General features: G+C 42.6%; 1 protein-coding gene across 2 annotated transcripts in view; it reads left to right on the top strand.

Annotated features, from left to right (window-relative positions):
• Positions 1-1,080: 1,080 nt before the first annotated feature.
• LOC135553952 (neurabin-2-like) overlaps positions 1,081-15,799 on the top strand; it is a 66,390-nt gene continuing 51,671 nt past the window's right edge. The window contains exons 1-2 of one of the 2 annotated variants that reach the window (XM_064985914.1): positions 1,081-1,425; positions 5,008-6,538. In XM_064985914.1, the coding sequence (XP_064841986.1) occupies positions 5,075-6,538 (1,464 nt within the window). In that variant the 5' untranslated portion in view covers positions 1,081-1,425; positions 5,008-5,074. Of the gene's footprint in view, positions 1,435-5,007; positions 6,539-15,799 lie in introns of both variants that reach the window. The other variant, XM_064985913.1, reaches the window with a different exon arrangement.

Genomic DNA, 15,799 nt, shown 5'->3' with positions numbered 1-15,799 from the left:
CCCCTACACAGTCATGAGAAATCCATAGATTAGGACCTAATGAAATTATATAAATTGACTGATTAAAATCGTTGAAATTGTTGTGTTTCTATTTTTGTTCAGTATACATCAATGAAGGGTAATGGACACACTTTTAGACAACATATGTTTAATGTAATGAAAATACACTTTAACGCCTGTTGCCTATCCTATAAACTCGACAAAAGATCTCATCTAGATTAGGGCTTCTTAGACCCCCTAAACCCATAAACGATAAAGAGATTTTTGTTGTAATCTAGGAATAAGGTATTAGGCTCAAGAGAAATCCTATTTATCCCAGCATTTAAAAAAAAGCAGCTGCCCGTGGCAAATGGTGCTTGCATGGAAGTGGGACATTCTTCAAAGGATTGTTTAAATTTGACTACAAACCAATGAACAGAAACTCGTCACACTTATCACCATCGCATAAACGATCTGACAAAAAAATAATTGCGGGTGGATAATCCTATGATGATGTGTCAAAATGAAAGTGGTGCCATTTGGAGGTGCCTCTGGCTGTTGTTACACTGCTGTGCACTGTACACAACACGCAAATAGTAATACAGGCCTAGCGTACCATCCCGTCAAAAATAGTTAATTGTGTTTTTGTCAAATGTGGTGATTGCTTTTGAATTAGTGAGCATAAACCATTGTTCTTCTTGTGTGATCACAGATTTCCTCACGGGGTCGCTGCCGACAGTCACATTTTTGTTGCATTACCCAAGGAACAGCCTAACAACCAGTATGTGTTTTACTCTTCTTAATGATACCTTTTTATGATGTGTGTAACGTTTCATTGGGCCATACGTTGATTGAATTTATTTCAGATCGACCTATTTGAAAGTGTAGCTTTTGACGTTTCGGTCACCAGCATGCCTAATGGTTTTGCGCTATAAGGGGCTATAAACTAAATTATACATAACAATGTCATTTGTAATTATTTGTGTGCTGAAATTAGTATTTATTTTTTATAGAAACGTCATTTTAAGTAACGTCGGAGTTCCAGCCCGCCCACACGAGTCGCCGCTCAACTCAATCATAAATCGTGGAGTTGAGTTGAATCGGCTATAAACCCGCAGGTCTAGCAGGCGGTTCAGTGGGCTAATAAATAATCCATAGGCCTAACCGTTCGATTGTTGTCCCGATTTTTTTTTTGTCGCCAATAGTCCTACGAGTGGCATGTCTCTTACAATATAAAATAGAGGGAATCTAAAAGTCTATTTTGTTTTGCTCTACATCAAGGGTTAAGGTTGCCTGTGATGCCATATGCTGTTGGAGGAGAGAGAGAGAGAGACGGCATCATCAGTTCGCTACGATCGCAGGGGAATCAGAAGCGAAAACAGAACGTGGACACAATGGATTCTCTAATAGACCGATCGTAACTTGATCCAACCTCTGTGAAACACGGTGAGCAAGGTACGGTAACCAAACCTTAGTAAAGACTTAACGACATTTCCTTTTTTTTCGTTGCTTTTATCTTGCTCGTTTTGTAGAGAAAGATAACTGTTATTCCGACTGCAGAAGATGCAGGAAGCGACATACAGCCATCGTGCAAGCGAGGTGTTCGAGGCCCTTCATTTCCGCAGGGTCCTAATGTTTTTGACAACACGTTGTTTTGACGGACGCTCATAGGCTATTGTCGTGGATGTTTTAATGAAAGTGTATTCCACAATAAATGTCCTGTGTAGACATAGTTTGTTGAGCAGTGCCAGCGTTTAGAGCGAACAGACTAAACTAAAGCGCTCCGTAATCCTAACTGTCTGTCTGCCAGGTAGGCTATTCCTCACAACAAAAACCTATCATAACATGACAGTCCATGATGTGCAATGGAGCATCTAAAATGAACACAACAGACAAACGTTGCTACATTTTACAGAGTACCTATTTGGAATTTGTCGTTTCCTGGTACAATGTATCGCACCGTTGTTGGACTGTAAGCTGAGAAAATGGCTCTTTTGTGTCAATATGACGGAATGGTCTATACGCCGAGAAGATGAGTCACTGACAAAATAGCATGCTCTATGCCTAAAGAACTACGGGTAGATTGTGTTCGTGTTTTGTATGCCATCAATTCATATAGGCTGTTGCAATAGGTTATTCCATTCATGGAAATAGCAACGATCAAATGCGGATATCCGGATTCTCTGTCCGATTTCAATTAGGCCTAATGTTGAATAGATTCTCATCAAAGACAGTAGGCATATTTAAATCCAACTGAAATCATACATGACATGTAGGCTACAACAGTCTGCATAACATAGGCCTATGTGTAGTGGTAGCAGGATACTGTGCTCTCTTTGTAAATAAAATTAGAAAAGTGTTAATATACAATAACAGGAAGCTGGATCAATGCAGTGCTGCTGATTGAAGAATTAAGGCATTGTGGCTGTTATTTGCATAATCATGGTCCAGCTTGATATGTTTTACATGATTTGCAGCAACAATTAGGCATATTTATTCTATTACATGGTCTGAGTTACAGTATATATACAAATGTATGTGGAAACCTTTCAAATTAGTGGATTTGGCCATTTCCGCCACACCCATTGCTGACAGGTGTATACAATCGAGCACACATCCATGCAATCTCCATAGACAAACATTGGCAGTAAAATGGCCTTACTGAAGAGCTCAGTGACTTTCAACTTGGCACTGTCAGTTAGTGAAATTTCTGCCCTGCGAGAACTGCACCGGTCAACTGTAGGTGCTGTTATTGTGAAGTGGAAACGTCTAGGAGCAACAACGGCTCAGCCATGAAGTGGTAGGCCGCATAAGCTCACAGATCTAAAGCGCATAGCGCGTAAAAAACGTTTGTCCTTGATTGCAACACTCATTACCGAGTTCCAAACTGCCACTGGAAGCAACGTCAGCACAATAACTGTTTGTCAGGAACTTAATGAAATGGGTTTCCATGGTCGAGCAGCCATACACAAGCGTCAGATCACCATGTGCAATTCCAAGCGTCGGCTGGAGTGGTGTAAAGCTCGCTGTCATTGGACTCTGAAGCAGTGAATCTCGTTCTCTGGAGTGATGAATCACGCTTCACCATCTGGCAGTCCGTGGAATCAAATCAAATCAAATGTATTTATATAGCCCTTCGTACATCAGCTGATGTCTCACAGTGCTGTACAGAAACCCAGCCTAAAATCCCAAACAGCAAGCAATGCAGGTGTAGAAGCACGGTGGCTAGGAAAAACTCCCTAGAAAGGCCAAAACCTAGGAAGAAACCTAGAGAGGAACCAGGCTATGTGGGGTGGCCAGTCCTGTTCTGGCTGTGCCGGGTGGAGATTATAACAGAACATGGCCAAGATGTTCAAATGTTCATAAATGACCAGCATGGTCGAATAATAATAATAATAATAATAATAATAATAATAATAATAATATTATTATTATTATTAAGGCAGAACAGTTGAAACTGGAGCAGCAGCACGGCCAGGTGGACTGGGGACAGCAAGGAGTCATCATGTCAGGTCGTCCTGGGGCATGGTCCTAGGGCTCAGGTCCTCAGAGAGAGCGAAAGAAAGAGAGAAGGAGAGAATTAGAGAACGCACACTTAGATTCACACAGGACACCGAATAGGACAGGAGAAGTACTCCAGATATAACAAACTGACCCTAGCCCCCCGACACATAAATTACTGCAGCATAAATACTGGAGGCTGAGACAGGAGGGGTCAGGAGACACTGTGGCCCCATCCGAGGACACCCCCAGACAGGGCCAAACAGGAATGAATCTGGGTTTGGCGGATGCCAGGAGAACACTACCTGCCCCAATGCATCGTGCCAACTGAAAAGCTTGGTGGAGGAGGAATGATGGTCTGGGGCTGTTTTTCATGGTTCAGGCGAGGCCCCTTAGTTCCAGTGGAAGGTAATCTTAATGCTACAACATACAATTACATTCTAAACGATTCTGTGCTTCCAACTTCATGGCAAGAGTTTGGGGAAGGCCCTTTCCAGTTTCAGCATGACAATTGCCCCCATGCACATGCATGAGAGGTCCATACAATTTCTTTTTGTCGAGATCACTGTGGAAGAACTTGACTGGCCTGCACAAGAGCCCTGACCTCAATCCCATCTAACACCTTTGGTATGAATTGGAACGCCGACTGCGAGACAAGCCTAATCGCCCAACATTAGTGCCCAACCTCACTAATGCTGTTGTGGCTGAACGGAAGCAAGTGCCCGCAGCAATGTTCTAATATCTAGTGGAAAGCCTTCCCAGAAGAGTGGAGGCTGTTATAGCAGCAAAGGGGGGACCATCTCCATATTAATGCCCATGATTTTGGAATGAGATGTTCGATGAGTAGGTGTCCATATACTGTTGGTTAAATAGTGTATTTGAGTGAGCTTAAAGACATTGGATTTGTATTCCTCTCTCAGCCAGACTCGTGGCTCTGATTGCATGAATGAGGATTATTGAAATACAGTTAACTTTAAAGAGGTGTCTTTCTACTTTGCAGTAGCTTTTGCTGTTGGTGGTGTGACCTGAAATCTTAAGGCAGCTGAGAAAAATCCTATCGATCAAATTATATAATGACTAAGGGACACAGCAAAAGTTTTATTTCTGCCGGGCCTACTCCAATTTGCAATCTGGTGTTATTGTTGTAAACCCTAGACTAGTCATATAATGTAGATCTCATATCCTTCACTGCAATTCTCCTTAAGTGTAGGTGAATAGATAGGGGATTTTCTGTGCCCCAGACTGTTCCCTATTTACGTCAGAGTAAACTTCCCTCACACCCACGTGTGTAGCTTTTTATTTTTTCTCTTTTTTGTCTTGCATCTAACTTCCTCCTTTACAAGCCTCTATCCATCCTTCCCTTCTTCTCTCGTGTGCAGAATTGCTATCTCCCTTTGGTTTTCACTAACCCACTCTCTCTTCCCCACTATCGCTCAATGTGGTCCTTGCATTTGTGTCTGTCTACCCCATGTGCAGGCAGACTCCCTCAGGTTGAATTGAGTGGTTTTGTTTGTTTTTCTCATCCAGGGGGAGGAAGGCAGACAGAGGAGCTATGCTGTTACTTCCAAGTCTCAGTGGCTCAGTTTGATTAACCATGATGAAGACTGAACCCCCATCGGCGGGCAGTGCCAGCTCCACCCTTCGGAGCCCGTCCCCCCACAGGAACGCCTACGAGGCGGGCATCCAGGCTCTGAAGCAGGCCCACGACGCTCTGAACAATGCCGCCAATGGGGACGATGCTGCCAAGGATGGCAAGCTGCCGCGGCCTACTGGCAGAGGGCGCCGCCAGTACGGCTCTAATGTCCACCGCATTAAGAACATGTTCATGCAAATGCAGTCTCCTGGCGACGAGGACGACCCGTCCAAGGTCAATGACCAGGCAGTGCGGCTGTCCCTGCCCAGGGCCAGCAGCCTCAATGAAGATGTGAATCACAGTGCCCTGCTCAAGCTGGGCGCCACGGTCTCCGAGCGTGTCAACCGCTTTGACCCCAAGGGCGGCAAAGTTGGTGGGTCCCGAGGGGCATCAGCAGGGTACTCCAAGCTGCAGGAGACGAGGAAGATCTTCGAGCAGCGCCAGCTGCAGGAGAAGCAGTCGGCCACCAACCGCATCCTGCTCAATAAGGAGCGTCCGGTTTCGTCCGCTGTCCAGGACAGCCGGCTGGACGTGGTAGTGCGCTTCAACGGCAGCACGGAGTCTCTGGACTGCCTGGATACGGTAGGGGGAGCCGGTGAGGCGGTGTCGCCCACCGTAAGCCAGCTTAGCGCCGTCTTCGAGAAGGGGGACCTGAGGAACAACCTGCACCGGCCCTCCTCCACGTCCCCGTTGCCCTCCCGAGAAGAAAGCCCCACTCCGGTAAAAACAGCAGAATGCCTCAACTCCAAAATCATCGCCAGGAAGGTGCAAGTCTTGACCCCAGGCAGTCAGGGGGATGGGAGCAGCCAACACTTGGACCAGGAGGGTTCCCCCAGAAGCCCCAGGAACAGAGCAGCTCCCCGAAACGATGACGGCTCCTCAGGAAGTACACAAACAGGGGATAGGACCTCTTCTGCTTCTACCGAATCCAAGTCTGAGAGGGAGAGAGGGAAGGACGCCAGGGGCTCAAGTACAGGAGGCGAGCCTAGCAGAGAACCCATACCTAGGGACCAGGAGGACTCCTCCACACCTGAGGCAGGGAGCCGGCTGGTGCAGGCTGAGGTCCATGCCTCACTGGAAAATGGAGAGGCCCCTGAGGGCCCCAGCGACCTGGCAGGGCGCCAGGAGGGAGAGAGGGGACACAGGGAGGAGCCTGGGGAGGGGCCCCAGTGTGAGGGACAGGAAGAGGATGGCCTGGAGGAGGAGTCTCGTAAGGATGATTACTCGGAGGGCGACCTGGTGGACATCAGCGCGTACAGCGGCATCGGAGAGGACTCCGGCGGCAGCCAGCTGGATGAGGATGAGGAGGAGGAAGATGAGCCTTACGAGCCAGAGTCGAGCTGTTCTGAGGTCCCGGGACTGCCTGCCGAGGAGGAAGCACCGCCGGAGAACAGGAAGATCTGCTTTAGCACTGGACCAATAAAGGTGAGTCTCTGGTTCAGGTGGGTATAAATGATGAACAGTTTATCAAGAGATGAAAAGGGAAGAGACATCAATGCTGGTCTGAAGTGGAGATCAGAAGATGTCTGTAGTGGTAGACCATTATTTCTACCTGTAGGCATAGTACTTGAGTAGTTTTATTATTTGTTTTACAGTAGTATTCAGAAGACTATGCTGTCTGATTAATTTGTGTAGAAGCCATAGTAGTAGTTGGTTGATACTGCCCCATTTTACCCCACATTGGCCTATATTCTCTACACTGACACAATTGAATGACTTAGCATTTCCTGTATTGGTGAAAACAACTTGTGAAAGCCTGTGCAAAGGTCAGCATCCACATGCTTCCTTCCATCTTCAAATCAAATGTTATTAGTCACATGCTTTGTAAACAGGTGTGTACTAACAGTGAACTGCTTACTTACAGGCTGACTACACCGCTTGCGTCGCAAAATAAATGTAGAAATCTATATTATTCAATTATTGCAACATCACACGCGCCAACGAGTGTCTGCGTTGCCAAGGGCTAAAGTAGAAGTCCGTTCTATTTGTGACGCAGATCATGGTGCAAGTCCTGCCTCTCCCATCCGTTCATTGGTTTATAGAAGCAGATACCCACGTGCCATCTCCTCATTGGTTATATCCATGTGGGTGACTGAAAGACGAACAAGGTCGGTGGCGGCAATGCACCTAATTTATGAAAGTTGCCAATCGCAATAAAAAGTCTAGAGAAGAAAAGTTAGCTAGCAACAGCAGGCTAGCTAAATAGGACAAATTAGCTAGCAAGTGCAAGCAAGCTAGCTAAATTGCCATAAATGTTGAATGCTTTTCGACCTGTCCCCAAATTAATATAATTGGTTCAGAGTTTGTTTTGATATTTTAACCTGCATGTCGTGATTGCGTTTGGTGTGGGGGGACAAAATACATTTATGCACGATGGCGCACGTGCGCAGCAAGTTTGGGTTCCGTGTTAGGGGCCCTTTCTAACAATGCAGAGATAGAAAATAGAGAAATAATAATGTAAAACATATAATAAATACACAATGAGTAACAATAACTATATACAGTTGAAGTCGGAAGTTTACATACCTTAACCAAATACATTTAAACTCAGTTTTTCACAATTCTTGACATTTAATCCTAGTAAAAATCACTTGTCTTAGGTCAGTTAGGATCACCACTTTATTTTCAGAATGTGAAATGTCAGAATAATACTAGAGAGAATGATTTATTTCACCTTTTATTTCTTTCATCACATTCCCAGTGGGTCAGAAATTTACATGCATTCAATTATTATTTGGTAGCATTGCCTTTAAATAGTTTAACCTGGGTCAAATGTTTGGAGTAGCCTTCCACAACCTTACCATAATAAGTTGGGTGAATTTTGGCCCATTCCTCTTGACCGAGCTGGTGTAACTGAGTCAGGTTTGTAGGCCTCCTTGCTCGCACACGCTTTTTCAGTTCTACCCACAAATTTTCCATCGGATTGAGGTCAGGGCTTTGTTTTGGCCACTCCAATACCTTGACTTTGTTGTCCTTAACTTTGGATGTATGCTTGGGGTCATTGTCCATTTGGAAGACTCATTTGCGACCAAGCTTTAACTTCCTGACTGATGTCGAGTGGTTGCATAATATATGTAGATATAACAGCTGCGTGGTCCCATGGTGTTTATTCTTGCGTACTATTGTTTGTACAGATGAATGTGGTACCTTCAGGAGTTTTGGAAATTGCTCCCAAGGATGAACCAGACTTGTGGAGGTCTACAATTTTTTTTTTTCTGAGGTCTTGGCTGTTTTCTTTTGATTTTTCCAATGTCAAGCAAAGAGGCACTGAGTTTGAAGGTAGGCCTTGGAATACATCCACAGGTACACCTCCAATTGACTCAAATTATGTCAATTAGCCTATCAGAAGCTTCTGAAGCCATGACGTCATCTTCTGGAATTTTCCAAGCTGTTTTAAGGCACAGTCAACTTAGTGTATGTAAACTTCTGACCCAGTGGAATTATGATTAAGTGAAATAATCTGTCTGTAAACAATTGTTTGAAAAATGACTTGTCATGCACAAAGTAGATGTCCTAACCGACTGGCCAAACTATAGTTTGTTAACAATAAATTTGTGGAGTGGTTGAAAAATGAGTATTAATGACGCCAACCTAAGTGTATGTAAACTTCTGACTTCAACTGTACAAGGGGTAGCATGTACTAGAGGTCGAGCGATTATGATTTTTCAACGCCGATACCGATTTACTGGAGGACCGAAAAAGCCGATACCGATTAATTGGCTGATTTTTAAAATAAAATAAATAAATAAATATTTGTAATAATGACAATTTCAACAATACTGAATGAACACTTATTTTAACTTAATATAATACATCGATAAAATCAATTTAGCCTCAAATAAATAATGAAACATGTTCAATTTGGTTTAAATAATGCAAAAACAAAGTATTGGAGAAGAAAGTAAACGTGCAATGTAAGAAAGCTAACGTTTAAGTTCCTTGATCAGAACATGAGAACATATGAAAGCTGGTGGTTCCTTTTAACATGAGTCTTCAATATTCCCAAGTAAGAAGTTTTAGGTTGTAGTTATTATAGGAATTATAGGACTATTCCCTCTACACCATTTGTATTTCATTAACCTTTGACTACTGGATGTTCTTATAGGCACTTTAGTATTGCCAGTGTAACACTATAGCTTCCGTCCCTCTCCTCGCTCCTCCCTGGGCTCGAACCAGGAACACAACAACAAAAGCCACCCTTGAAGCAGCGTTACCCATGCAGAGCAAGGGAAACAACCACCCCAAGGCTCAGAGTGAGTGACGTTTGATACGCTATTAGCACGCGCTAACTAGCCAGCCATTTCACTTCGTTTACACCAGCCTCATCTCGGGAGTTGATAGGCTTGAAGTCATAAACAGCACAATGCTTGACGCACAACGAAGAACTGCTGGCAAAACGCACAAAAGTGCTGTTTGAATGAATGTTTACGCGCCTGCTTCTGCCTACCACCGCTCAGACAGATACTTAGATACTTTTATGCTCAGTCAGATTATACGCAACGCAGGACACGCTAGATAATATCTAGTAATATCATCAACCATGTGTAGTTGACTAGTGATTATGATTGATTGATTGTTTTTTATAAGATAAGTTTAATGCTAGCTAACAACTTACCTTGGCTTACTGCATTCGTGTAACAGGCAGTCTAGTCTCCTTGTGGAGTGCAACGGTCGTTATTGCGTTGGACTAGTTAACTGTAAGGTTGCAAGATTGGATCCCCCGAGCCGACAAGGTGAAAATCTGTCGTTCTGCCCATGAACGAGGCAGTTAACCCACCGTTCCTCGGCCGTCATTGAAAATAAGAATGTGTTCTTAACTGATTTGCCTAGTTAAATAAAGATTAAATAAAGGTGTAAAAAAAAAAAATCTGCAAAATCGGTGTCCAAAAATACAGATTTATGATTGTTATGAAAACCTGAAATCGGCCCCAATTAATCGGCCATTCCGATTAATCGGTCGACCTCTAATATGTACATATAACTATAAATAAAGTGACAGATGGTAAACGGTAGCAGCAGTGTATGATGAGTCAAAAAAGTTTGTGCAAAAAGGGTTAATGCAGATAGTCCGGGTAGCTATTTGGTGAACTATTTAATTAATTATTTAAGAGAGGTGCAAGAGAGGTGATCAAGTTACACTTGAAATTCTCTACTAATGTTTGCCAGTTAAACTTGTAGTTATAAGATATTTACCTATCTACGATGTGCCAAACACATTCTCTCCAGCTCAGCGCTCCAGCCATGCATTTGTTTTGTTAACTTTCTAGATAAGTACCTAGCTTGCAAGATCAAGTTTCTTGGTTACAGCAGAGACAATCAATCCCCTCCTGGATCAAGATTCCTGCTGTCTATTATTTATTTTGTGCTTGCAGCAAACATTTTGAGATAGTTGTACAACTTCGTGAGCTGGGGTGTCTTTGCCCTTTCAATTAGTTTAACGTTCTCTTGCGCTTGTTAGCATTTAGCTAGCGTCCGCTATGTCAATTTGCCAGGTTTGTTAGCATTTTTTAACGTTTTCTTTCAAGACAGTCAATTTTTTACATCTGGAAAGATGTGTGCACTGTCTTGTGATCTCTGCCGGTATAACCGTATACCCCGGTATGGTACAGAAACGGTATGAAAATTTGGATACTTCCCAACACTTCTACGGAGTGAATCAGAGAGAGAAGCTAATAGCTAGATCTTGTGGGTTGGGTTTTGACTTCCGGATATCAGTCCCACTTATTGGTCTAGCTGTTTGAACACCGCAGCGGTATCCAGAACAGCGTGGGCAGCAGGTAGCTTAGTGGTTAGAGTGTTGGGCCAGTAACCAAAAGGTTGCTAGATCGAATCCCCGAGCTTACAAGGTAAAAATCTGTTGTTCTCCCCCTGAACAAGGCAGTTAACCCACTGTTCCTAGGCTGTTATTGTAAATATGAACTTGTTCTTTAACTGACTTGCCGAGTTAAATAAAGGTTAAATAAGAAATACTGCAGAACACTACTGTTTGAGCTGCTCTATGTATGACTAAGTGACTGACAACTTGTGAAATCTCTTTTTGGCTTGGTCAGCATTCATGACTTTGCTTGACACTGAGGGCCTACCCAGTAGTCCTGACAGCGGGATAGACTTGTTCCTCCTGCCTTGACACCAGACGGGTTCATCATTCCATAGCTCATTCCATAGGGGTCCTGTGTGGCTCAGTCGGTAGAGCATGGCGCTTGCAACGCCAAGCGTCGTGGGTTCGATTCCCGCTGGGGCCACCCATATGTAAAAGTAGTGGCCCCAGCCGACTTGTAAGTCGCTTTGGACAAAAGCGTCTGCTAAATGGGATATATTATTATTATTATTATTATATTATATTATATTAATTCCTCTGAGATCTGTATGTTATATAATGACATCTCAAAAAAGCCTGGCGTAGAAAACAAATTTTTAAAATTCCTAATGCTGACTGCTGCTCCAATGATATGTAATTTCCTGACAGGTATAGGCCAGGTGTTCTCATGGGCTTCAGTCTGAACCACAACTACATTGTTTACATAAAATGGAGGTAGGTAGAGATTAGCTCTAGGCTACTGCATGTTGTCATTATGAAATGTCCGATGGTTATGCCAATAGCCTTTCTCTCCTGTCCCTTGGTGACTTGCCATTAAATGTCACCAGCAGGTAGTGTGGATTTCATCTCCCCACCATGCACAGCATGATAACCAACCGGGCAGCCACCATATCACTGTAACGATATGTTATGTGAGAGGGATTTTTAGTAGCAATTTTTGCCTTTTAAAATATATCTTCACCTCTTCTCAGTCAGTGAGTGTCTGAGATTTCATGATTGTGATTAGGGCACAATAGATTTGCAGCACAACCTTGTAATCCTGGTAAAGGATTGACTGCTTCGCAGTAGGCCACCCTTAAGCACAGCCGCTTGTGACACGTGTAGTGGCATGCCATGACTTTGCTGTCACAGCAAGCAGTATCCCTTTATTCCTCAGTGGAGGAGGATAGAGCGCTATCATATAGGCTAGTCCATCAGTGTAGAGTGGAGGGTTTGATTTTGTTAAGTCTACTAGAGCACCTATCTCTGCATAGCCATTGCTGTTGCCCTTTTGAATGTTACACTGAATTGATCTGACCTGTGCCAGAACAGATGACGACAGTTCAGCATCTTAATAAGTGTCCTTTCTGACCTATCGACCCTGTTATGATGTTACGGCTTTAACTCAACCAAGAATGTGGCTTAACCATGACACATTTACTGCACCTGGGAGTTCACTCTGCGGTTAGTTTACATTGTTGATAAACTGTGCTGTATATGAGTGTCTTGTTTTGTCTGCAGTAGTGCCTGATACTTACTCATATTCCCGTACCATGGGTGACTGACTGACTCCCTCTCTTAGCCAAGGTGAGGGCACTCTGTGAAGAGAATGAATTTCAGTTAGGTGTTCAGCAGTCCATGGGGATGACTTGTTGAATCGCCCATGTTGTCCTCTTTGCATAGATAAGGACAGAACAGGCAGGTCCATTCTCCTCTCAGTCAGCTCCAGAGTTTCTGGGTCACTGGAGGTTCTGTATCCCAAATTGCACCATATTCCCTAGATAGTGCACTGACCTGGTCAAAAGTAGTGCACTATAACAAATTAAATTCAGACATTGGCCTCATTACGGAAAAAATGCCATCATTGATGCATTTAATCATCATTTGATTTCAGTGGGTATCTCTTTGAAATAACTACTTGTAAGCATATTCACAATGATATTGGGCTGGATGCTGATTGGGGAAACTTGCTGAATGATCAGAGAAATTATAGTCAAAGATTTTCTTTTAGGCTATTTACAGAAAAGAAAGTCCTGGATGCTTTTCTAGCAATAGACAACAAGAAATCCACAGGGGCCGACCAATTGGAACCTGGGCTGCTTAAGTGTGCAGCGCCCATCATTGTTGGCTCAAACCCACTTTTAAATTGTATTTTTATTGTTGTCAGGAAATATTCCAAAAGTATGTAAATCAGCTCTTGTTTTGCCACTCCATAAGGGCGGGGATAGTAGTGATCTTAATCATTATTGCCCCATTTCAAGGCTTCCTTGTATGGTTAAGATTCTTGAATCCTTGGTAAATGTACAACGTCGCTATTTTTTTAACTGAGAAATGTATTTACGAATGTAAACCAGTCAGGTTCAGGCCTGGACGTAGTACTATTACAGCAACCATATTAGTTAATGATATTATCAATGCTTCAGACACTAAAATTAAATGTGCTACTTTGTTTATGGACCTGCCCAAAGATTTTGATACTGTTGATCATGCTAATTTATTGAATAAGTTGTCCTCAATAGGCCTGAGCTCTGAGGCCTGTTCATGGTTTTATGATTATCTTAGTGACAGAACTCAGGCTATTGTGATTGATGGGATTAAGTCTAAATTTCTTGATGTACATAAAGGTGTACCACAGGGGTCCATTTTGGGACCTGTTCTCTTCACTATTTATATAAACACCATTGGTCAATCAACGTAATCTATATGTGGATGATACTATATTATCTATGCTATTGACCCGACTGTTGATCTGGCATTTTCAAAACTACAGTCAGATTTTATAGCTATGTAGGAATCCCTTGCTGATTGAAAACTTAATATGGGCAAAACTAAATACATGTTGTTTTTAATCTGAAACATTCTTACGAGAGTTTAACTACATGTTCCCTCGTTAGATGGTTCTCCAATCGAACGTGTTCCCGCATTTCGATTGATATGGATTTGACTTCTTTTTTTTAAACACATAGATGAGCTTAATGGTACAGTTTCCCCAGCGGGACCAACACAGAATGCAAAAATATTCTTAGAAATATTTAACCTACACACATTAACAAGTCCAATAGCTCAAATGAAAGATAAACACCTTGTTCATCTACCCAGTGTGTCAGATTTCTATAATGTTTTACGGCAAAGACATAGCACATATTTATGTCAAACCACCACAAAGACACAGACGATATGCAGCCATTTTGTCGAACAAAAGATGCAATAACAAATGCAGGATTAAAAGAAAAATAATTCACTAACCTTTTGAAAATCTTCATCAGATGACAGTAATAGGACATGTTACACAGTACATTTGTTTTTTTTCAATAATATGCAATTTATATCCATAAATCTCCATTTACATTGACGCCATGTTCAGAAAATGCTCAAAAATGTCCAGAGAAATTATAGATAGCTCCGCCAGATAACAGAAATACACATCATAAACTTTGATTAAATATACATATTCTACATATAGTTAGAAAGATACACTGCTTCTTAATGCAACCACGGTGTCACATTTATTTTTAACGTTACGGAATTAGTTCACTATGCAATAATCTGAGTTGGCGCTCAGACGTAAGCAATATTTCTCCGCTATGTTGGAGTCAACAGAAATACAAAATTACAACATAAATATTCCCTTTGATGGTCTTCGATCAGAATGTAGTGGAAGGAGTCATACTTACCCAATACATCGTTTTGTTTCAGTTCGTGTGTCCATATAGTAGCATATGCTACCACTTTCAGCTCAAATGCACCAAAAACGACTTCTGGTCCAGAACAGTTGCGCATCAAAACTTCAAAATTACATATTATATGTTGACTAAACTGGTCAAACTAAGTGTAGAATCAAGCTTTAGGATGTTATAAACGTACAAAACGATTGGCAATTCAACCGGACAATCATACTTCATCTCAGGCAAGCTGGAACAGAGGAAGGAAGGTCTATGTCCAAATCGCGCCCGAACGCACATGTATTTTCTCGCGACACCCACTCTTTTTTTTCCTCTCAAAGGGTCAAAGTTCACGGGATTTGCACAATTAAATGCTCTACTGAATGAGGACATCTAGTGGAAGACATAGAATGTGTTTCCAGATCCATAGCTGGTTGGGAAGGGTGGGGGCGATGACGTCAAAGTTGCCCCAACTTTCTGGATGCCAAAACTAGTTTGGGAGATTGCCTGCCCTGTGAGTTCTGCTATACTTAGAAGCTTTAGAGTGTTTTCTATCCAATAATTATTATTATATGCATATATTAGCAATTTTGGACAGATTTTGTTTCAGTTTACTATGGGCACGCAATTCATCCAAAGGGGGCAGTATTATGCCTAGCCTTAAGAAGATTTAAAGTTGTCTTTTTTTACAGAAACAGATTGTGCCTTTCTCTAAACTGTAGGAGGCAGATTATTTAGTCAACCTTTTTATCTGTTCTTGATTATGGTGATATTATTTATCAAAGTTCAGCTGCTACTACTCTTAACCTGTTCAGGCCTGCCTTTGCTTTTTCTTCTCAGTGGTTGGTTATTTAGATTTTTCAGACTGATATGGCATTCATACCTCAATGACAGTGAAAGCACTGTAATATGACATGCAAACTTAATATATGCTCCATCTCTGCCTCTAAGCATGCATGCTGTCACTCTTATCAGACACAATTTTTACTTTCCATGGTGGAGAGCTGAGAATAAACACCAAGTCCCTCTGCATTTAAGGCATGCTAGCCCCTGCGCTTTCTTTCTCTCTCCCTCTCTCTGTTTGTCTGTGTCAGCTGGCTGGCAGTACATTCCTTCAGTCCCCTATGTTATACCACCCTGCATCCCACTGCGGGCTTGCCTCTGAAACTAAGCAGGGTTGGTCCCTGTCAGTCCCTGGATGGGAGACCAGATGCTGCTGGAAGTGGG

This window comes from Oncorhynchus masou, chromosome 14, assembly GCF_036934945.1.
Source record: "Oncorhynchus masou masou isolate Uvic2021 chromosome 14, UVic_Omas_1.1, whole genome shotgun sequence".
In the NCBI taxonomy this organism is placed as follows: domain Eukaryota; kingdom Metazoa; phylum Chordata; class Actinopteri; order Salmoniformes; family Salmonidae; genus Oncorhynchus; species Oncorhynchus masou.
The sequence above is the reverse complement of the archived record's forward strand: the minus strand, read 5'-3'. Positions and strand labels throughout refer to the sequence as shown.